This window comes from Pelophylax lessonae (genome assembly GCF_965119305.1).
Source record: "Pelophylax lessonae genome assembly, chromosome: 4".
NCBI lineage: Eukaryota > Metazoa > Chordata > Amphibia > Anura > Ranidae > Pelophylax > Pelophylax lessonae.
In genome coordinates, this window is record NC_138771.1 from 239,447,403 (window position 1) to 239,471,887 (window position 24,485).

Here is a 24,485-nt window from a genome sequence, read left to right on the forward strand (position 1 = left end):
GGCCGACAGCCCCCCCACTTCGGTGGAGAGAGGATCTGTCAGGAGATGGCGCCCGCCTGTTCCAGGTATGGTGAGTAATTGTTCCCCCCTCTCCCCCTGGTGGGTTTTGGGGTGGACGTGGGCCCATCCCTAGGATGGTTGGACCCCTGGGATTCCCCTCTGTCCTGTCACACACTCTCCCTTACCGGTCCCCCTTCCCCGCCCTCCTACCCTCACCTACTGGGGATATGGGGCGCGTGCAGCTAACCCTGGGAGCTGGGACTGGGCATCATGCCGATGAGGGTGGGGGGTGCGCCACCGGCAAACGGACGATCAATCGTGCAGGGGGGACTCACCTGTTATGACCAGGGCCCCCCATCCTGTCGATCCCATCCAGAAGGCTGGGGGGGTCCCCTCTGGGACCTGTCATATAAGACTGGCTTGCCATGTTTCTGTAGCATGGCACCCATTTTGCGGTGGATCCCCATTGAAAATCAATGGTGGCCATGTTTTTGGTGTCCCTAGAGGCGTTTTTTGGCGGTGGAGCCGCTCCCCATACCCTGGTGCTGACACTCAGGTTTTTTTCTTCTGATCAATATCGCTGCAGACACGTGCTGTACAGACATCCTGAGCCTTCCTGGTGCATCTCTGGTGTGGGTGGTGAGTCTGGGGGGTCTCTCTCTCTCTGCTGAGGGTCTTCAGTGCTTTGTGGCTGACTTCTTGGGGGCACTTTAGCATGATGGGACGTTCCTAAAAAAAAAAAAAAAAAGTTTTTTTTCAAACTTTTTCTGCGGGTTTCCCTGGTGCGACATGGACCCTGTGGAGCATGTTTCCCCACCTGACCCCCTCTCAGAGGCCGCAGATCCCAGCCATCCATATATGCACTGTCGGTGGTCCTGGAATCTTTTGTGTCCCGTGTGGAGGTGGCCTTTAAGGGGCGAAGTACCAAAGCACTGGTTGTATCTGTGCTTGAGACCCTAAAAATTGAGGACGCAGCTGTGACTGAGGCACAGGTTATGTTTGGCACTCACAAGCCATCCAGAGCGGCAAAGGTTTTCCCCTTTCCCACGTATTTTGACAACATGGTCAAGAAAGAGTGGGACCGGCCAAAGCATCCCCCTGGGGTGCCTAGACGCTACCCCTTTGAGGAGTCCCTTATAAAGAAGTGGACTGTGCCACCTACGGTGGACCCTTCGGTCTCCAGACTGAATAAAGCTACCATGATTCCAGTGGAGAATCCTCTGTCCTTTAAGGATCCGGTGTAAAGAAAGGCAGAGTGTGTGGCCCACAATATGTACTCCCTGGCGGAGTCTGCACTCAGACCGGTGTTTACTACTGCCCTTGTGTCACAAACCTTGACTGAATGAGCTAAGTTACTACGCTGTGACCCGGAGGGGGAACATCTCCCCCCTGCATTTGCAGACTAGTTGATTCAGGGGCTGGAATTTCTGGTGTGTCTGTGGCTGTCGGCAGTGGTTGTTCGGCATATACTTTGGCTAAAATGCTGGTCTGTGGATCAGACCTCCAAGAAGGCCTTGTCTGATCTACCTTTTCAAGGTGATCGCCTGTTTGGGGCTATCTTTGATGACATTATCAAAGGTCTTACATGGGGGTAAGAGTACCTTTCTCCCAATTGGACAGTTGTCACCATGGATGCCAGTCTGTCCGGATGGGGAGGTTTTCTCGGCAAGCTTTCTGCTCAAGGAGTCTGGTCCCTGGAAGAATCCAGGTTACCGATCAATGTTCTGGAGCTGAGAGCGAACAGGCTTTACCTAGTCCACCTCAGTCTGCAGACTTTGGATCAAGGGGAATGGTCTCTCCATCCGGAGGTGTTCCAGCAGTTATGCTTTTGTTGGGGCACTCCAGAAGTAGATCTGTTGGCGTCTCATATCAACAGGAAAGTGCAGAGGTTTGTGGCCCACTGGCAGACGTCGGAGAGGTGGCTCCGTGGGGTCACTATCAGCTGACGTATGCCTTTCCCCCTCTCAAGTTGCTGCCAAAACTTCTTTGCAGGATTGAGGCGTAAGGGATTCCGGTGGCTCCGGACTGGCCTCGGTACGCTGACCTGGTCAGGCTAGTCGCAGACGTTCCTTGGAGACTTCCTCTCAGGGAGGATCTTCAGGTCGGTCTCATCTTGTTCTGATGAGTCCTATGTTGCCTGGTTGGCTATGGTTCAGCCTTGCGGAATTATTTTCTGCTGTTCCCACCCCTCATTTTTATGGCACTGTTTGGGGACGTCCCTACTGTTATGAAGAACAGAGACTACGTCCATAAATGAACGATAGAGAAAATTGGATTTTCTCTTACGTCCTCCGACAGTCGCCGCCACTTCATATTCATCACTAATGGGGTTATTGACCTTTGCTCCGCAGGAGTAGCTAGGCAACAAAATTTGTTAATATCAAAGCTTTTAGCATATCCCACCCCTAGGGGGTGGTCCCCTCAGTCAATACCTCCCTGCTTCCTGCATTCCCAACTCAGTTTCAAATGCCTAGCTTAGGAGTAGTAGGCTGTTCCTGTGCTGGGGCTCTCAGTCTCAGCCTCTATTCTCTTTTTGATTTTATTTTGAGTTTTTTTCTCTTTCTTTTGCTTAGCTGTTATTTTTCAGCATTAGTTAGCTTCTTCGGATGAAGATGATCATGCGGAGCTGGGTCTCGGACTGGCCACCCTGGATCCCAGGGTTCAGGGCCAGGGGCTTCCCAGCCTGCCATCGAGCGTTCAGCTCAGGTTTCCCTGGCATATTGAACGACCCATCCCTGTTTGCTGCAGGGATGCTATCGGTGAGGTGGCTACCTCACTGGACGCCATTGCGGTTTCGCACCGCGATTCCACTGCGTCCTGGCTGCGACACTCCCTGTCCTCTGTGCAGCGGTTTGGTCGCTGGAGAAGGCTCCCCACGCCATCCGGACTGGTAAGTGTAAATCTATGTGGGGACCTGTCTATTTGGGTGTCAGTCTGGGACTGTGTGACCCTGCATGTCTGTGTAAATGCTGAGCTCCCTGTCAGATTCCTGTGTGGAATAGTTGTCTGTCTGTGGGCTGCGAGGGGGGGGCTCTCGCGCTCTGCTGTGTGCATGCATGAAGCAGTCTGGGCTTAGACATGATGTGCGGCGATCGCTACTGCGGCCCGCCATTTTTTTGCGGAAAAATTATGGTGACCGGTCCTGTGTGGTACGGCGCGGCGTTTTGGCGCCAATCATCGCCATTTTGGCGGCGATCGATCAGGCCACATGTCGGCGCCATTTTCTCTTTGCCTAAGGAATCCTCAGCCGAGCGGCCATGTTTGTGTAGCCTTACATAGGCTTTATAGGGCGGTCAGTCATTGCATCACTTCCTTTTGCTCTGGGACAGCGATTGGTGGCAGCAGCCTGTGTGATCTCTCCAGGTTTTTACCTTTCCTTTTCCTGTATTCCTTGCCCAGTGTTCTTATCCCTGTGGGGGTCGGTGTATTCAGTAGGGTGCGGTGGGCTACGCTCGCCGCGGTCTTAAAGGGGCAGTACTCCTTTTTTTCTACTTTTGCTGGGGCAGGGATTCTCAGGATTGCAAGTTTCCTCCCACCTTGGTGGGGGGCCAAGGGGCTGCTGCATCCCCCGAGGGGGCTGATCTGGCTGCTATTGTGGCGAACTTGGCTGCTCAGGTGCAGATGCTGGTGGCTGATTGATCCACCAAACGGCCCAGAGTGTCTATTTCCTCTGATTCAGAGGGCGATGGGGCTGCTATGGCTGGAGTGCCCTTCTCAGGGTCTCACTCATCTCTAGACCTTGTGGGGTCTGAGGGGGAGGCTGAGGTAGAAGGGGTTGATAATTCTCCCCCTGGCTCGTCTGAAGAGCTTGCACTCATGGATGAGTTGGTTGCTTCTATCAAGCAAACACTGCATTTGCAGGATGAACCATGTCCTCCTGCTTTGATGTCCTCTTATGGGACGCAAAGGAAACGCAAAACGTCGCAGGTTTTTCCTTGCTCTGCGGAATTTCAGCGCGCGGTTGATGAGCAATGGCGCAATTTAAAGAAACCTTTTGCTGAGCCGAGTAGGTTCAAGCTGCGTTATCCATTTACACCCACCACTGATGACCGTTGGTGTGTGCCGCCTCAGGTGGATCACGCGGTGGCAGTTTTGAATAAATCCACTGCGATCCCTGCTGAGGATACCCCGGTGTTCCGGGACCCTAAGGACAGGAGATTGGAGTCTCTGGCCCGTCATGCCTATACGGTTGCTGGTTCTATGCTGAAGCCTATTATTGCTTCCATTATGGCAGCCCAGGCTATTGCGGATTGGACGCAGGTGCTCAGGCGCACCCTGGTGGCTGACTCTGCCTCGCCGACGACTTTGGCTATGGTGGATCAAATTCATCAGGGTTTCATGTATTTGTGTGATGCGGACTTAGATTTAGTCCCTTTGGCTGCACGTCTTTCAAGTGTGGCGGTATTGAACCGTCGCCTGATATGGCTGAAATGTTGGTCTGTTGACCAATCTTCTTGCAAGACTTTGGCTAATTTGCCCTACGCGGGATCTCGCCTTTTTGGCGATTCTTTGGATACTCTGATAAAGGGAATTTATGGGGGTAAGAGCACTCTCTTGCCCCAATCTAACAAGAATAAGTTTGTTCGTGGTAAGAAGAATACCTCGTTTAGGTCCTCTCAAGGGTCCTTTCGTGCCTTTCGGTCGCACTATAAGGGCAAGCCCTTCAAAGGCCAAGGCTCCCAGAAGAAGCCGTGGACAGGTAAGCAGAAGTCCGGCCAGTCCGGGTCCGCTGCCCATTACAACACGGCCTGAAGGGACGCCCTCACCCAGTTCTGGGGTGGGGGGACGTTTGCTCGGTTTTCTTCAACCCTGGCTGGACCGCATTCGGGACCGGTGGGTTCAGGAAATCGTTCGATCTGGATACAAGATCGAGTTTCTCTCTCGGCCGGCGAGCAGATTTTTCCCCACAAACCTTCAGCTATCTCCGGAGCGCTTGCAGGATCTGCATCTGGCGGTGCGGGACCTGCGGGCCCAGGGAGTGGTGGTTCCGGTGCCTCATCGGGACAGATTTCAGGGGTTCTATTCCAATCTGTTCACTGTGCCCAGAAAGAAGGGCAAGGTACGTCCGATTCAGGACTTGAAAGCTCTGAACCACTTTGTGCGGGTTCGCAAGTTCCGCATGGAATCCCTGCGCTCAGTGGTGGCTGCCCTGGTTCCGGGGGAATTCATGGCCTCCATCGATTTGAAGAATGCGTACCTTCACATCCCCATTTTCGAGGGTCACCAGAGGTTCCTTCGATTCGCCATTGCGGAGGATCATTACCAATTCGTGGCGTTACCCTTTGGTCTCGCTTCGGCTCCGCGGGTTTTCACCAAGGTGCTTGCGCCGGTTCTGGCTTTATTGAGAGCCCAGGGCATTTCTGTCCTGGGGTATCTGGACGATATCCTGATTCGGTCTGCGACCAGTCAGGGCCTGGTGAACGACCTGTCCATCACGATGCAGACTCTGCAGGAGTTCGGGTGGACGATACATTTTCCAAAGTCGACTCTGTGTCCGTCGGTTCCTCTTCCCTACCTGGGGATGATCCTGGACTCTGTTCAAGCGAAGGTCTTCCTGCCGGAAGACAAGCTCCGGACGCTTCTGGACGAAGTCAAGTCCCTCAGGGTCAATCAGTTCTTGTCCCTCCGGACGTGTATGAGGTGTCTGGGATTGCTGGTCTCGGCCTTCGAGCCGATACCTTTTGCCCAGTTTCACACGCGGGGTCTCCAAGCGGAGATTCTGGCCGAGTGGGACGGGCGACCGCAATCTCTGGATCTACGGATCTCATTGAGTCATCATACCAGAAGGGATCTTCTGTGGTGGCTCCGGTCCCCGGCGGTGTCGGGGGGCAAGTCTTTTCGCCCTTTCTCGTGGACGGTGATCACCACGGATGCCAGCCTGTCGGGCTGGGGTGGTGTTCTGGGCGTTCTGTCCGCCCAGGGAACTTGGTCGGAGGAGGAATCCTCCCTTCCGATCAACATTCTGGAATTGCGAGCGATAGCTCTATGTCTTCTGCGTTGGACAGACAGGCTACAGGGCCGTCCGGTTCGGGTGCAGACGGACAATGCCACAGTGGTGGCCTACATCAACCACCAAGGGGGCACCAGGAGTGCCCGCGCGGCTCGGGAAGTGGCCGACATTCTGTCTTGGGCCGAGGCACACGTCCCGGCGATAACGGCGGTTCACATTCCGGGGGTGGAGAACTGGCAGGCGGATTATCTGAGTCGCCAGACCTTGGACCAGGGGGAATGGTCCCTTCACCCGGATGTCTTCCAGATGTTGTGTGCGAAGTGGGGTTCCCCAGATGTGGACCTGTTCGCGTCTCGTCTAAACAACAAGGTGGAAAGGTTCGTGGCAAGGACGCGCGATCCTCGGGCAGACGCGTTAGTGGCGCCCTGGCATCAGTATCGTCTGATGTATGCCTTTCCACTGATTCAACTGCTGTCCAGGTTCCTTCGCAGGTTGGCCGCGGAACCGCACACGGTGATTCTGGTGGCACCGGACTGGTCTCGCCGGTCTTGGTACGCAGACCTCGTAAATCTGGCAGTCGACGCTCCGTGGCGCCTGCCGCTTCGGGAAGACCTTCTGTCTCAAGGGCCGATATTCCATCCTGCTTTACAGTCGCTGGCTTTAACGGCCTGGCTGTTGAGAGCCAGGTCCTGAAGGATAGGGGTCTATCCCCTGAGGTCATTCCCACTTTGATCAAGGCTAGAAAAGCCTCTTCGGGAAAAATTTACTACCGTACTTGGAAAGCTTACTTTGCCTGGTGTGAGTCCAGGGGGTATTCCCCTCGCTCATACTCGGTTTCAAGAGTGTTGGCTTTCCTTCAAACGGGCGTGGAACAGCGTTTGGCGTTGGCCACGATTAAGGGTCAGATTTCTGCACTGGCCGTTCTCTTTCAACGCCCTGTGGCGTCTAACTCTTTGGTTAGCACCTTTGTTCAAGGGGTGCGACACCTGGTCCCTCCTAGGAGGGAGCCTTTGCCTCCATGGGACTTGAACCTTGTTCTGAACGTGTTGCAACATGCTCCTTTTGAAAAGATCAGGGAGATCTCGTTGCCTCTGTTGTCCAAGAAGGTTGCGTTTTTGGTGGCGATCACTTCAGCTCGCAGAGTGTCGGAGCTGGCTGCTTTGTCCTGCAACTCTCCATATTTGGTGATTCACTTGGATAAGGTGGTCTTGCGACCTAACCCGTCTTTTCTTCCGAAGAGGATCTCGGAATTTCATCTCAATGAGGACATTGTCTTGCCTTCGCTTTGCGCGAGGCCAAAACATCCGAAGGAGGTGGCTTTACATTCCTTGGATGTTGTTCAGGCGATCAGGGTTTACCTGTCGTCGACTAAATCCTTTCGCAAGTCGGATTCCCTATTCGTCCTTCCTGGGGGACCTCGGAAGGGCATGGCGGCGTCGGCTTCCACCATCGCCAAATGGATTAGGCAGACCATTGAGCAGGCCTATGCTTTGAAGGGTAAGGTTCCTCCCGTACCTGTGAAGGCGCACTCTACCAGATCTCTGAGTATGTCTTGGGCCTGTCATCATCGGGCTTCTGTGGCCCAGGTGTGTAAGGCGGCGACTTGGTCGTCAGTTCACACCTTCTCCAAATTCTACAAGGTGGATGTTCAGGCATCGGCGGATGCTTCCTTTGGCCGCAAAGTTCTTAGTGCGGCAGTGCCTTAGGGTCCCTTGTTTTGGGTCCTTGGCTGTTGGGATGTATTTATCCCTTGGTTACTTGTTTTCCTGGGTTGTTGCTCCTGTTGAGCACGTTTTCCTGTTGCCCAGTTGGTTCTCTTACTTTGGTAAGGTTCCTTTTTCTCTGATGTGGGTACTGCGTTGCTTTAGGCGCGGCTGCGTTTTTTCCCACCCCTCATGTCTACACTACTATGGGACGTCCCCATTAGTGATGAATATGAAGTGGCGGCGACTGTCGGAGGACGTAAGAGAAAACGGAATTTTTGTAAAATCTTACCTGTAAAATTCCTTTCTCGGAGTCCTCCGACAGTCGCCGCCCCCGCCCCTCTTTTGGGGTTTGTTTATGTACTCTACTGCTATGCTACTGAAACTGAGTTGGGAATGCAGGAAGCAGGGAGGTATTGACTGAGGGGACCACCCCCTAGGGGTGGGATATGCTAAAAGCTTTGATATTAACAAATTTTGTTGCCTAGCTACTCCTGCGGAGCAAAGGTCAATAACCCCATTAGTGATGAATATGAAGTGGCGGCGACTGTCGGAGGACTCAGAGAAAGGAATTTTACAGGTAAGATTTTACAAAAATTCAGTTTTTGTCTTACTGTAAAATCCTTTTCTCTGAAGTTCATTGACGGACGCAGTACCTGCCCCTCTATTTTGAGTTGGGTATTGTTTTTTCTGACACTGCTTTGTTACAAAACTGACATCCTATAGCAGAGAGGGGGAGTATACCTCCTGGGACTGCCCATAGGTGTAGCCAGAACATTTTTTTTGCCTAGTGTCCTACTCCTGTAGGGGATGGTATAACCCTACTGTTATGAAGAACAGAGACTGTGTCCGTCAATGAACTTCAGAGAAGAAGATTTTACGGTAAGAAAAAAATCCAATTTTATCATGCCTTTAAAGTGGATGTAAACCTGATCCATCAAATTTTAGCTAGGCACATATATATCTGCAGTGATAAAACCAGGCTGAAATTTTTGTCGGGGTGGGTGCTATAAATAGATTAGCAGAGAGCTTGTCTATTCACAGCACACTTCTTTCTTTCTTGTCTTTGTACTCCTCACCTGGCTGCCGCCACAAACGCTTAACACCATCTGAACCAAATACGTTTATCTTGGTCTTATCAGACCACAAGACATGGTTCCAATATTCTATGCCCTTAGTATGCTTGTCTTCAGCAAACTGTTTGTGGGCTTTTTTGTATATCATCTTTAGAAGAGGCTTCCTTCTGGGACGACAGCTGCAGACCAATTTGATGCAGTGTGTGGCCTATGGTCTGAGCACTGACAGGCTGACTCTCCACCCCTTCAACCTCTGCAGCAATGCTGGCAGCACTCATACATCTATTTCCCAAAGACAACCTCTGGATATGATGCTGAGCACGTGCACTCAACTTCTTTGGTCGACCACGGTGAGGCCTCTTCTGAGTACAACCTGTCCTGGTAAACTGCTGTATGGTCTTGGCCACGTGCTGCAGATCAGTTTCAGGGTCTTGGCAAACTTCTTATAGCCTAGGCCATCTTTTTGTAGAGCAACAAGTCTTTTTTCAGATCCTCAGAGACTTCTTTGCCACAAGGTGCCATGTTGAACTTCAAGTGACCAGTATGAGAGAGTGAGAGCGATGATACCAAATTTACCACACCTGCTCCCCATTCACACCCGAGACCTTGTAACATTAAAGAGTCACATGACACCGGGGAGGAAAAATGGGTAGTTGGGCCCAATTTGGACATTTTCACTTAGGGGTTTACTCACTTTTGTTGCCAGTGGTTTAGACATTAATGGCTGTGGGTTGAGTTATTTTTAGAGGACAGCAAATTTACACTGTTATACAAGCTGTACATTCACTACTTTACATTGTAGCAAAGTGTAATTTATTTAATGTCACATGAAAAGATACAATAAAATATTTACAAAAATGTTAGGGGTGTACTCACTTTTGTGAGATACTGTATATCATAGAGGTCCTCATCACTCATTTCACTGACAAGTGTGAAACTATAGAGAACAATGTTATCTTTCAGAATTTCCACCCTTACTCTCAGAAGGCTGTAGCTTTGATTTGTGGAAGGGCTTTTTCACTCTTTTTATGCAAATTATGCAGCAACTGCTCAGGGTTACAGGGTGCCCTCTTAATGCACTGAATTTTTTAGATAAGCAAATGCTTTACTAGTTCTTAAAGGTGTAGTCCCATTCTTTAATTTTCAGTATATGAACAGTGGTTTATTTATTAGGTGCTGAAGCCCATGACAACCATTGACCATTGCTGACTACAGGATGCTGCAATTTGGATGTTTTGGATAATTGTTGCTTGGTCATTATACTATATACAATCTCATATTAAATAGGCCTAAAAATGATTTATTAAAAATCTATAATCATAGAAACATTAACTACCCTACACAAATTAAATGTAAACTAACAATCTTTTCTTTCTAGATTCATTGTCGAAAAGGAGCGTCTGACTATCAAGAACATAACAGACAAGGATAAAGGCACTTACACTTGTGTAGCAAATACTACCTTGGACAGCACCTCCGCCAGTGCAGTGCTCACTGTTGTTGGTAAGACATAACTAGTGTCTTTCATTTGGGCTTTCAGTTTGTCTTTACTACATTTAAACTGGCCCGGCATTAGAAAATATATGCTCAGTGAAGCTTGTTGTAATTATTACTTTACCCATGTTGATAGCTGATAACATTCAAGAGAACTAACATGATTTTGGCCAATACGGTCATTGCAAAGCAAGTATTGGCTTGCTAGTTCAGGGTTTCAGGTATACTAAAGTTAGGTTAGGTTTTAGATATACTTAAAGCCTTTGTAAATCCAAAATTTCATATTCCTGATATGTGCCTGCTTTACCATGTACTTGTATGAAAACGTATCCTGTTCTCTTTGTATTTCTTCCTTTGTGTAAAATCCCTGGTGTTCCTGTCAGTGCCTCTGCTTTCCTATTGAAAACTGGCCACAGTAGGCATGAGAGCAAAGCGTGGTCAGTTCTCTAGCTATGCTGGAAACTCAGGTTGCTCTCCTCCAATGATCAGACTTGTCCTGATATGCCCCCCCCCTGCACAGCCTTTCACTGGGAAGATCAGTGTGCTGCAGCTTCTCCTCCACCACCTCTAATGCTGTTGAGAACACAGGGAATAGATCACTTATAAAAAAGAGAAAAAGGTATTTATAATGTTTTTTATATCTACACACAGATGTTTTGCCTTTTATTTCTATTTTAAACTGAATAGGTTGCTACTCTATTTTAAACTGAGGGTTTACAATCACTTTAAGTTTATTCTGCTCATATTTTTTATACAAAACAAAAAATGGTGCAGCGCTAGAATCTTAAAGTTGTGATCTTTAAGACCAAACACTTCATCCCAAAATAAATCAGCAATATCCACACAAAATATATATACCAAGTGGTCCTTTCATTTAAAAAAATGTCCAAATAGTCCACAGTCCTTTTTTGCATCTGCCTCTATTTTAGTACTTCTTTTTAATTTCGAAACATATTCTGAGTTTCTTCATACCATTAGGAACTCCCGCCAGTGTGTTGAAAACTCTCATCTTTAAGGATGGATCTCTAAGTAGGACATCCCAGGTGCTGTCAAGATATTCCTTCTTTCAACCTCTCTCTACCTTCGCCTCTCCTCTGTTGTCCTTATACTTTCAGTGGAATAAAAAATAGCCACAAAGTGCTCTATGCTGAATCATTTATAAAATCACAAGCAAGATTAAGAACGCTCACTTTAGGTTAGTAGCAGCCAGGCCCTAATAAATCCTCAATGTCAAAGTCTATAAACTCGATTCCCAGCCAGCTATCAGCTCTCCTGAAACCCGTCGGTCTGTGTAAGCCAGCCAGATTTAGCTCACATGCGCCCTCTAGTGAACATACCGTGGTTCCTCCAACCCCTATTCAACATACTAATGATTTTTTTTATGTTTTCATTACTATCCTTATTTTACACTCAGCTACATCATCACTAGGTCTCTGTACTTCTCTTTGCAACACTGGTGGAAATGACTGATGGGAGGGTTGTCACTGTGCTGTACATAGCTCCCTCAATACATCAAAAGCAATGTTCCTCAGTAATTCTGTCAAGAGCTCTCAGCCCCAGTGGTAGACTGCATTTAGAGAGATATAAACCAGTATATAATTAATGAAATATTAGATTAAGTACCAGAATCCTGTATGAAAAAATAGCCTAACTGAGGCTAAGAAATGATTGCTGTCCAAACCTGACAGAGTGTGTTCACCTTTAACTCTTAAAACAAATAAACATATACCATATTCGGTGTAGCGCAATCAATAAGTGCAATAACATATTGAATAAAAAATAAAATGAACAATGATAAACAAAGTCCCAATATGTACAATCCACTGCTGTATGATTCAAGTGACAGTTCAAATTAGAAAATCCGAAAATAATGTGATCCAGTGAATTCGGTGACCACCACCTCTGGCTAAATTACCTGCTCACTTCCAAATGATGACCTCACTACAGAGCTCACCATAAAGATTGTACCCCTCCTCTAGGTTTCTGCAGACTTCTCTCACCTCCTCTTAGGGTCTCAATCAATCATATGCGGCCATAAAAATTATAAAAGAAAACCATAGTGCTCTCTGCTTGGAATATTTATTGTATAAAACGTAACATAAAAAAATACTTACAAAAGCCATTAAAAACCAAAATATAAGCCATTAAAAACCAAAAATACTTACAAAAGCCATTAAAAACCATGCATGTCATCATCACATGTTACTGATACAAACAAAGGACATCCAAAAGTAATGGCTCATCCACCTGTGCGCGTTATGCCCTCTGCTGGGCTTCTTCAGAAAGTCAACCTAATGGCTTCAAAGATGCTTGGTACAAACATAGCTCTAAACTATTACTAAAAAGCAAAAAAAAAAAAAAAATGGTCTCTTTTCTGCCATCACTGTTATATGCTTCTATGCTATACTTCAAGGCCCCGACGCTGGCCCTTTTGGTCTCTGATCCTGATGTTGCAGAGTCCTTTGCAACCACTCTGGCTGCCCCCCCCCCCCCCCTTGCCCACTCACAGAAGGGTTTGTATTATGTGAAGCCATCCACATAATGCAAAGCCTTCTGTGAATTGACAGCAGAGGGGAGGGGTGACCAGAGCAGCTGCTGTGTAGCAAAGTATATCTTTCCTGTTGGAGTATAAGGAATGTAGCTGTACTCCTGGTGCTCAGTAAAAAAAATGTAAAAAGTAAGTTAAAGAGAAAAGTCCACTTGGTGACATACACCTTGTTGGACCCTAAACTAGCATATTTTTGCTTTAAGTTATTTGGTAGTCCAGAAGTAAAGCATACCAGGCTGCTTTTGTAAAAAATACAGAACTTTTACCATGTCACATTTTTTTCTTTAAAGCCATAGTTCACTCTGTTTTTAGTAATGCTGTCTTTTGTGTATATGTGCCAGATTTATCTGTGTGGTATATGTATTTCGTTAAGCAGTGGATAATATTAAATATATTATGGTTTTAAAGTACAGGTCTATCTTGCTATACATTTAGTCATCATGGTCATTTATAGCCACCTTAATAAAATGCACACTAGAGGAAACCATGAGTCAGGTTGTCACAGAGAGAATCAAATAGTTTCAGATTTCATGGTTACTATAAACGTGTTTTATATTACTTAATAAAAATTATTTGTATTAACTGTACAAAAACACTTTACAAAAAAACATGCAAATCAAAGTGCATTCATGACATTCGGTTTGCAAAGATGCTGGATGGCAGTCCTTTCAGTCCCAATTCTAAATGCACATCAATCCCCTGAGTCATTTAGCTGTTGTTTAAGCTCTTTATGTATACTTCCAATTAGAACTGTTTTCTAGAGTGCTCTGGTCATACTTGGAGTTACAATATTCTGGCTGCAAAGCCATGAATGTGAGACAATTCCTATGTATTATTTCATATTTAGTTTACTTGATTAAAATAAATAAATAAATAAAAAAAAAACAACAATAAAAAAAAGTTTGTCTCTTAACTGATTTGCTATATTCAGCTTTTGTGTATTTACCCCAGTCATAAGTTAAGGTACAGTAGCTATACAATTTATATGTTAAACTTTTTGAATAAACATTTTAATATTACATCTGTTTCTAAATGATACTAGTTCAGATTTCTGAAAAGTGTACCTGTTTCAAATCATCCAATCACTTTGCATTTTTTCTTTCCCAGTGCAGCTTAGAGAATGTGTTAAAACGTGATTGGTTGAAGCCAATATATTTTTTTCTTCATAAACAGGTCCAAAATGAAAATACCATAGTTTAACCACTTCCCGCAAACAGACGTACCTGTACGTTGGCTTGAAGAAGTGGTTGTACCGGGGTCGGCCATTATCCCAGCAAGTGGGAATGACGCGTCCTCCCGCCGCCTCTCGCAGATCTGCCCGGGTCTCCCGTCCCACCAGGAGACACAAGCAACCAGCCAGAACGTCAGCCGACTGGTTAGAGTCCCCAACTAAACCAGATTCGGTTTTGATCGGGCCTTTAATCAAGTAACCCGGAAGCGACAACACTTTCCGTTTTACTTGGCTGTCGATGGCGCCGATTTAAAAAACTGACAGTATTTAAAAATGCAGATTTCAGCATTTTGAATACTTTGAAGTGCAGTGAAGGGGTCTGGGGGTCTTTTAAACCCCAGATCCCTCCATAAAGAGTACCTTTCACTGCCTTTTACTGTCACAAGGGATGTTTATACTTATAAAAGTAATCAGACTTTTTTTTTCTAAGAAAGAGTTAAAAAGAAAAAAGAAAATAAATAGGAAAAAAACATTTTTTAAAGCGTCCCTATCCCTGTGAGCTTGCGCACTAAAGAAAACGCATACGTAAGTCATGCCTGCAAATATACGTGTTCAAATCACACATGTGAGGTATTGCCGTGATTGTCAGAGTGACAGCAACAATTCTAGCAAAAGACCTCCTCTGTAACTCTAAACTGGTACCCGTTAACATTTTTTTAAAGCATAGCCTATGGAGATTTTTAGGTACCATAGTTTGTTGCCATTCCACGAGTGTGCGCAATTTTAAAATGTAACATGTTAGGTATCTATTTACTCGGCGTGACATCATCTTTCACAATATACAAACAAATTGGGCTAATTTTACTATTTCAGTTTTTTCTTAATTCAGTGAAGTGTATTTTATTTACAAAAAAATCGCATTAAAAAGACTGCTGTGCAAATACCACGTGCCAAAAAATGTAAATGACTGCCATTTTATTCTCAAGAGTCTTTTCTAATTTTCTATTCTATATATAATATTTGTGGGTTTTAGTAATTTTATAGCAAAAAACACTGAATTTAACTTGTAAACAACATGTGTCAGAAATAGGCTTGGTCCTTAAGTAGTTAAAGTGTTACTAAACCCAGGACCCTGCATTCACTACATCTGGCCACCCACAGTACACAAAGCATGGAAATGCAATTATTTCAGTAAATGTAAACTGCTAAATACCTTTTCTCATTAGCAGTTAGGGCAGTCATGTGATTTTTATCAGTGTCTGATTAAAGCTTGTAGGAGTAGTTTTCATTCTCCTCTGATTGTCCTATAACAATGGGTCCTATGGGTGCAGGACCCCCTGACCCTTTGTCTGGACAGTGTTGATTGGCCCTGCACTGATCACATGCACTCTTCCTAGAAAAAAAAAAACACTCTCTAACAATGCACACCAAATGGAGCATGTGCAGAGTGTTCCCAAGGCTCTGTTCTATCAGCAGATAGATTGGGGACAATGGAAGAAGGGGAGGATCAGAGAAGACAGAATCAAACAGCCTTTTCACACAATGCAGAGAATTAACCCTTTGGGTTCCACAGTGAGTATAACAAGCATGCATTACTGCATATACAGACTAATTTAACTGTTGTGGGTTTAGTAACACTTTAAGTTCTTAGCACCCTGTCAGGTGTTGATTTCATTTTTAAACTGATCCAAAGAGAAATAGATTTTCATTAATATGACATCACAACCTTTTGAAAAAGATCACTTTGACAAACTGTTGCTGCAGTGCATAATATCCAGAAAATACCAGTGGCAGCAAGGTACAAGAGCTAATAGGTGTGTATTTGCAGATGCTTGTGTTCAGGCTGCACATAGATACTCATTCCCATATGTCTACAGTATGCTTTGATTTCAGTGGTAAACACAGGCCGTAATGCATATCCTCTGCAGGTTACAGCAATGCAAGTCTCACTGTACAGAAGTCAGAACAAAGCTGTGTTTAGTAAGATTTTATGTTAAATGCAGTGACCTTTGCAAAGATGTGATTGCAGAGGCCCGCCTATTATGCCACTTTTCAATAAGACCCCGTTCACACTGGGGCGACCTGTCAGGCGACCTGGTCGCCTGACAGGTCGCCGTAGGTCGCCTGCCATAGAGAAGCTGTGGACCCGTTCTAATAGGAGCGACACAAGTCGCTCCGACTTAGAAAAAGGGTCCGGAGCTTCTTTGGGGCGACCCGGAGCGACTTGCATTGACTTCAATGATATGAAGTCCGTGCCAGCCACTCCGAGGTCCCGGTGCGAGCTGCGCACGCGACCTGTGAGGTCGCCCCGGCAAGTAGCGTCGCCCCAGTGTGAACGGGGTCTAAACCTACTCAGACAAATAAATATTTTAAAAAATACATTTCTCTTTCGTTTACATTTCTCTTTCGTTTATTGACGGACACAGCTTCTGATACTTCCTAACCATTGGGTTCTACTGCCCCCTACAGGAGTAGGACACTAGGCAGGAAAAAGCTTGACTATGCCTATGGGCAGTCCCAGGGGGTATTCTCCCACTCTCAGCTTTAGGCATGCCCAGGTCAGGAGTAAGGACCTAGGGGCTTTGGTCCTGGCAATTTTTCCCTATCTTTGTTATTTTGTTCCTGTGAATATCTTCAATCAACTGCTGGACTGGGCGACGGACTTCATATTTTTTACAAAATCCAGAGGGTCCCCCCAGTCTGGCCAACGAGCGAGCGCAGGCCTCGGCTCTATGTTAGATCGCCTGCAACACAGCCCCACTGGACGGGGGCTGGCCTGCGAGTTAAGTTTCTTAACTTGGCCTCAGCCTGAGTCACACCATTCCTCCTGGCCAACAGCCCCCCCCTATTCTGATGGAGCCTATCTCTGTCCGGAGTGGTGTCCACCCTGTTCCCGGTATGGTAAGTAGCAGTACCCCCCTCTTCCCCTGGAGAGTTTTGGGGTGGATGTGGGCCCCTCCCTGGGATGGTCAGAAGACCCCCGGGTTCCCCTCCTTCCCCTCAGGCCCTCTGAATTTAGGTGGTCACTTTGGGTCTTTTGACCCCCTCTCCCCCCCCCCCCCATTCCCTGGGTGAGGTTATGAGCTGGTTGTTGCCACCTGTTCCTGAGGGGGGCATGTTGGGGTTGCTCCTGACCAGGGTTACCTGGTGCACAACGGCAGGTTGAGCAGTGTTCTCCGCCACCCTGGGGTTTGGTTTCTAGTACTGGTATGTCCCCTGGGCTTCCTACTGCAGTTGTTAGGCTGGTTGAGCGGATGGCCTAGCATCCGTGGGTCCAAGCCTCACGTAGCCGGATCCAGCAAAAATTTAGGTCACGGCTTTGCGGCCTACTGGTCAAGTGCTATGTGGGGTGGCCCCAGTGAGGGTGGCTAAAGCCACTACCCTCTGTTTGGGCATCCGCCCTCTTCTCTGCTGCCTCTTTGTGGTCCCACTGGGGCCCACGCCCAGGCGGCTGGGTGGTCACAAAAGTTTAGGCTGCGGCTTGCGACCTACTAGGCCATGCAGCCAAGTCGGGCATCCCTGTTAAGGGGGTGGCCCCAGTGAGGGCGGCTGAAGCCACTGCCCTTTGTTTGGGCATCCGCTCTTCCCCCCTGCTTGCTTAGTTTAGGCCTGGGTCCCGGGCACATGCAGCTGGGTGCCCACAAAAATTTAGGTCGCGTCTTGCGGCCTATTATGCCATGCGGCCCAGCCAGGTGCCTCCTTTGGGAGAGGTGGCAGTTTAATTTTTTTGTTGGCAACTGCCACCATTATACTGTAGGGCACCTGTCCTTTCTAGCGCTGCAGGACCATCAGGGTATCCTGCCTGTGCACCCGCATCACGGCGGGTGGTCCCCTTTAAAGTGGCTAATTTTTTCTTGTTGCGGCCTCTTTTGCAGGCCTCCATGGAGGTGCTCAAAAGATGACACCTTAATTTGTGGGCCCCAGGTTGGTGTCCCCTTTGCGGGACCTCAGTCAGCGGCCCTTCCCTGGTTGTTATGCCTTCCGGGTAAGCTGGCGCTTGAACATGAGACTAGTATATAGAGCCCCGCCCTCCCCTGCCTCATCTGTGTCATCAGATCTGGGTCTGGCCCTGTTGCTGTGGACGTGGTCCACCCTGCTGGGTTGTAGTCACGCTCCCTGTTCTGTGTGATGGTGGGGATGATTCCTCCATTCCATTGGCTGCGCACAAGAAGGTGTAATGTTCATGCACTGATTACATCTTTGCAGGAATCTTGGAGGGGGAGGATGCAGCTGAAGCTGCTGCAGAGATTAACTTTACTTTGACGCCCTTAAGCCATCTCGTGCGGCACTTTATAGGTCTTTGTCTATAAAGATTTGGAGCATCCAAAAACGCTCATTTCTCCTTTCCTACTTGCCTTGCTGTAGGTACTCCTTTGAAGAGTCACCTCAGGAATGGTCCTTTGGCATATTATTTGGGTAAAACCCTGGTCTGCGGACCAGGCTTCTAAGAAGGTCTTATCCGATCTCCCCTTTAAAGGGAATCGCCTGTTTGGAGCTTCCCTGGATGACATCATATGGGTCTCATAGGGGGGAAGAGTTCTTCTTCCACAGGCTACCAAGGACAAGGAGCCCCGTCGTAGACATGGGCCTTTTCTTCTCAGCTCATAAGAGGGTCTTTTTTTTGTCCCCCAGGGTCTCAGGACAAGGGATTAAAGCCCTTAAGGGCCTCCTCCAGAGGTTCCAAGAGGACCTGGTCTGGTAAGCCATGAGCTGCGCTTCCAGACCTGCAGACAAGACTTCCTTTGCATATCTGGGGTGGGAGACGTCTTTGCTGCTTTCAGGATCCGTGGACCTCCCTGGTACAGGACAAGTGGATCCATGAGGTAAAACGGTCCAGCTACAAGATCGAGTTTCGTTCTTACGCTCCGGAAAGGATTTTTCCTTCCAACTTGCGCTTGTCCCTAGGCCGCTGATGGGGGTCTCTTTGGGGCATTGCAAGCCTTGCTAAGTCAAGGGATGATTTTCCCGGTTCTGACTTTGGAACGTTATTTAGGGTTTTTACTCAAACCTGTTTACAGTTCCCAGGAAGGAAGGCAAGTTGTGTCCAATTCTGGACCTCAAGGCGCTAAACTGCTTTGTGTGGGTACAGAAGTTCAGAATGGAGTAAGTTTTCATGGTATTGGCGTCCCTACATCAGGGGGACTTGCTCTCTTCTATTGACATCAAGGACACCTACCTTCACATTCCAATATGTTCCGGTCACCAGCTCTTCCTCTGTTTTGACATGGGCGAGGAGAATTGTCAGTTTGTGGCGTTACCCTTTGGTTTCGCCCCGCCCCTCGGGTCTTCATAAAAGTTTTTGCCCCGGTGTTAAAATTGTTGCGTCAGTTGGGGATCGTGGTACTGGGGTACCTGGACTATCTTCTTCTGTGAACAGAGTCTCCAATTGTTCTGATAGACAACTTGGAGATTACTCTGCAAACTGAAAAGGAAGTTCAGTTTCATTTCAGAAGTCTGCTCTGGTTCCATCCACAAAACTGGACTATCTGGATCTGACTCTAGGCTCAGCCTCAGCCAGAGTGTTTCTTCCTCTGGAAAAACTCAAGAAATTGCAGGAGGCAATTCAGCTTCTGTTGTCCAACAGATGGTCATCCCTCCAGGCATGCATGCAGGTGCTGGGCCGAATGGTGCCTACCTTTGAGGCGTTTACATTTGTACAATTCCACGCAAGATCTCTGCAAAAAGAGATTCTGTTGAAATGGGACAAGAATTCACAGTCTAGATCTAAACATTCTGATCCTGTTGAGCTGGGGTACGAGAGGGTCCCTGATTTGATGGCTTCATTCTCTGGCACTTGGCAGGGAAAACACCAAGGGGGCACAAGAAGTGTCCTGGCGGCTTAGTAAGTAGTCGGCACTCTAAGGTGGGAAGACTGATTCGTTCCAGCTCTCTGTGCTGTACACATTCCAGGGGTGGCAACACATTACCTCAGTCAACAGGCATTGGACCAGGGGGAATTGTCACTTCATTCGGCTGTGGTGGTGTTTCATCAGTTGTGTCTCCGGTGGGGTACTCCCGCCGAGGTGGACCTGTTGGCCTCTTGTCTCAACAGGAAGGTACAGAGGTTGTGACACTGTCTCAGGTTCCTCTTGCCGATGCCACAGACGCATTAGTGGCTCCTTGGAGTCAGTATTGTCTGATGTACGCCTTTCCCCCCTCTCAAACATCTGCAAAGACTCCTGCGCAGGATCGAGGCAGAAGGGATTCCAGTCATTCTAGTGGCTCCAAACTGGCCTCGCCAGTCTTGGTATGCCGATCTGGTATGGCTGGTCGCCGATACTCCTTGGAGACTTCCTCTCAGGGAAGATCTGCTGTCCCAAGGGCCAATCTTCCATCCTGCTTTACAGTCGCTGGCTTTGACGGCTTCGCTGTTGAAAGCCAGGTGCTGAAGGATAGAGGTTTGTCTGAATCTGTGATTCCGTCGCTGTTAGAGGCTAGAAAATCTGCCTCTAAGAAGATCTACCATCGTACTTGGATGATATACATTTCGTGGTGTGAGTCTCTTGGGGTTCACCCTTGCTCCTTTTTGGTGGCTCGGATCTTGACTTTCCTCCAACCCGGAGGTTTGATCAGCGCCTGGCCTTGAGTACCATCAAGGGCCAGGTTTCGGCCTTGGTGGTTTTCTTTCACCATCCATTCGCCACACATTCTTTGGTGCATACTTTATCCAGGGAGTTCGATACTTGGCTCCTCCAGTGCAGTCTCCATTGCTGCTGTGGGACCTCAATTTGGTACTGTCAGTTCTCCAGAAACCTCCTTTCGAAAATATTGGGAGGCTCCCCTGCTTACGATATCCCAGAAGGTAGCCTTTTTGGTGGCTAATACTTCTGCGCACAGGGTGTTGGAGCTGGCGGTGTTGTCTTGTCGTTCACCTTACCTGGTGGTTCATAGTGATAAGGTGGTTCTTTGTCCCTGTCCTTCATTTCTTCCAAGGTCGTTTCTGATTTCCATTTCAACGAAGACATTGTGTTGCCTTCCCTATGTCCCAGGCCTAAACATCCTAAGAAAATTTCCTTACATTCCCTGGATGTGGTTCGGGCAAACAGGGTGTACCTGGCAGCTACAGAGTCTTTTAGGAAATCGGACTCGCTATTTGTACTCACAGATGGACCTCGGAAAGGGTTGGCCACTTCTGCTGCGACCATTTCCAGATGGATCAGACAAACTGTGGTTCAGGCCTATTCAATTAAGGGTCAGGTTCCTCCTGTCCCTTTTAAGGCGCACTCTAGTCGGGCGCTTAGTGCCTCCTGGGCCTTTCATCATCAGGCATCAGTGATGCAGGTTTGCAAGGCGGCCGCCTGGTCATCTGTGCACACTTTCACAACATTTTTAAAAACTGGATGTGTTGGCATCTGCAGATGCTTCTTTTGGCTGAAAGGTTTTTCAGGCTGCTGTTTAGAGGACCTGATCCTCTTTGAGGGTGTATTGTTTTTTTCAGGTTAGCTCCAATTGTTCTTGGTTGAGCTTCATATTACCTGGTTGGCTATGTTTAGCCTTGGGAATTTTTTTTTGCTGTTTTTCCCACCTCTCATGTTTAACACTGCTTTGGGACGTCCCAATGGTTAAAGCGGAGTTCCGGCCTTGGAAACTATTTTTCACTATAAATACTCCTGGGAAAGTCAGGGCTAGTGTATTCCACAATGGATAGCATCTGAACTGCCCCAGGTCGCACTTATCTTTTAGAAGAAATGCTTACCTTAAAAATGTATTCTCCAGCGCTGCCATCTCTGGTGTGGGCAGCTGAAGCCAGTGCGTTCTCTTCTGCATCCTCTTCTGTGTCCTCTTCGGTCCCACAGTGCCCTGCACCTGCCCCGCTCGTCACTTCTGGGGCAGGCGCATCATCCCTGCACAGCTTCTGGGCATGCCCAGAAGCTGTTTAGCAAGGAATGACGCGCCTGCACCGGAACTGACGAGTGGGGCCGGTGCAGGCGCATTGATTCCTGGGAGCGATGACGTTCAGCTCCCAGGAATCAATGCAAGCAAGAAGTGACAGCGCGGGCCGCGGCCGCAGAGGGAGGAAGTGGAAGTAAGGTAAGTATATTTTCTTCAATATCAAGGTAAGTAATTAAAAAAAAAATCGGGACTATCCATTTGTTTTTTAGGTGACACTGAGCAAGCGGATGGCCCAAAGTGGATTTTGAGGCCGGAACTCTGCTTTAAGAAGAATCAGAAGCTGTGTCCATCAATGAACGAAAGAGAAAATGGGATTTTTGACTTACCATAAAATCCATTTCTCTGATGTTCATTAACGGACACAACACCCACCCCCCTGTGGAGTTGGCTTTCTTCTGTCACTGCTTGTAACAAAACTGAGGGCCTACAGCTGAGAGTGGGAGTATACTCCCTGGGACTGCCCATAGGCGTAGTCAAGCTTTTTCCTGCCTAGTGTCCTACTTCTGTAGGGGGCAGTATAACCCAATGGTTAAGAAGAATCAGAAGCTGTGTCCGTCAATGAACATAAGTTAAATGGCTTTTACGGTAAGTCAAAAATCCCATTTTTTTTTCAGTTACCCTGCTAAAATATGGTTAAATTGGTTGGCGTGGCCATTGCTTTCTGGCCATTGATTGTTGCTAATACTTTGTTAATATTCCTTGCAGAAGCTACTCTGCCACCACCTGTAAAGAACGGTAAACTGAAACTTTCACTTATGTATATGTTTCTGCTTTAAACCTATCACAAGTTCATCATGTCCATTTTTTTGACACGTTGCATGGCATTTTCTGATTTTTATTTTACTTAATGCATAGCTTAAAGGGGAAATATGCATTTAAGAATAAGAAATACATGTAGCAATCTACACTATGCATGCTAAATGCCAGTGTCAGACTTAATAGAAGATCCTCTGCTGCCCACTAGTCTTAGTGTGCATCCGGAATGTTGTTCACATGTCTTGCGCATGTACATGTTTTTCCCGCTGTCTAAGGCTAGCTGTCTTTTTGGGAGAGTGGTCAGGCCTACATTATATTCAGACCACCCTCAGAGGGCTGTATAAACCTGTAAGGTCAGCTTTTTGACCTACAGGGTTATGTAAATGAAGCAGATTGCCAAAAACAGCAGACTGATAGCAGTTTCTTAGTAGGGAAGAGTGTTAATCAGAACAGGTTTTCTAACCTGTCTAATCAATTGCTTTCCCCAATAACAGCCAGCTTGCGGGGTTGGAAGTCTCCCATAGACATTTTGGTTAAGCCAACAGTCATCCTATGTCTGTGGGTAACTTAATATCTCGAAATCAATCCGAAATTTACACTGAATGCTAATTTATGCTTTTTGGGGGAGTTTGTAGCAAGCCATGAATGCCCCAATCTGACCCTGCATAATAGCCTATTTGTAAATGATTTTTAGGAAGTCTAAAATATTCACCATTTTAAAAGTACTGTATGATCATGCTGATTATTTGTAATATGATAGCTGACCAAGCTCTTGATGTATAACTACAGAATCCCAGATTTGTTTTGTTTTACTGGCGCTGATGCTTCCCCTTTAATGAAACTATTTTCCTTTTATTTATAAATATAATTACATTTTTGCATGACTTATGCTGCAACAAAAGGGTTCATTTGTGCACACATATCATTCTGCTGCTAGATATGTCAAGGGTCTTTAGTTTGTAGTTGTGTTGTGATACTTATTGTGTTGTACAGTGTGTTGGTTGGAAGTCTTGTGTTTATAGTATTACTGTGCAAGTGACCCTTCACTTTAACACAGTTATGTGCTTGCTGTCAAGGGACATAATATGAATCATTTCATATGTTGTGCATTATTTTTTTACACTCTGTCAATTTTTAAAGACTGAGACAAGATGAAGCACCCACCATCTGTCATGGAGACTATGGTGGCAAAGATGACAGGGTGGGTGGGTCAATTGTTTAGCTAGAATTCCCAGAGATTAAAAGAGCATGGCAAAGATTAAAATGAAAATGAGGCAAACCACTAAATTACCAGCTGAAAAATATACAATATATGGCCGAAGGTTTGTGGACAACTGGCCATACTGGCCATACTGGACATCCAACTCCAAATCTATGGGCATTAGTTTGGAATTTCTCCAGCTAACTTTATGACTATAATAGCCTCCACTCTTCTCGGAAGGCATTCAGCATGATATTGGAGTGTTTTTCTGGAAGTGTGTGCCATTTATCTGAAAAGATAATTGTCAATTAGAACCTCTGAAGCTGAACCAGGAAACAGTAATGGTTCACCAGGAAAAAGCAGAATGATCATCCTGACTAATAGAGGTGTGTGTATTACAAGAATGCGTGACATATCCAAGGTTAGATGAAATGTATCTGTTTGAACTGTGTGTCTACCTGTTTTCTGGTGTACCACTTTATATCATCATGTTTTCTCCTTAAACAGAAATATTGTTTTTGGGTGAATTAGCCTCTAAATTATTGCTACAGTATGGGTCATATAAATGAGTGCAGGTAAACTGCAAAGGCATGAACTTCTCAAATAGAGCAAAGTGCCAGACTCTGTATTTATGTACATTGATACTGAACATACTTTAGAGCAGAAGACTAGAAATGTTATAGCTCTGATTAA

General features: G+C 46.8%; 1 protein-coding gene across 17 annotated transcripts in view; it reads left to right on the forward strand.

The window, feature by feature from the left end:
• NRCAM (neuronal cell adhesion molecule) overlaps nucleotides 1–24,485 on the forward strand; it is a 352,914-nt gene that overhangs the window by 249,599 nt on the left and 78,830 nt on the right. For 10 of the 17 annotated variants that reach the window (XM_082254972.1, XM_082254962.1, XM_082254963.1 and 7 more), the window contains 2 exons: nucleotides 10,108–10,232; nucleotides 22,541–22,570. In XM_082254972.1, the coding sequence (XP_082111098.1) occupies nucleotides 10,108–10,232; nucleotides 22,541–22,570 (155 nt within the window). The remainder of the gene's footprint in view (nucleotides 1–10,107; nucleotides 10,233–22,540; nucleotides 22,571–24,485) is intronic. The other 7 variants (XM_082254976.1, XM_082254965.1, XM_082254966.1 and 4 more) reach the window with 1 other exon arrangement.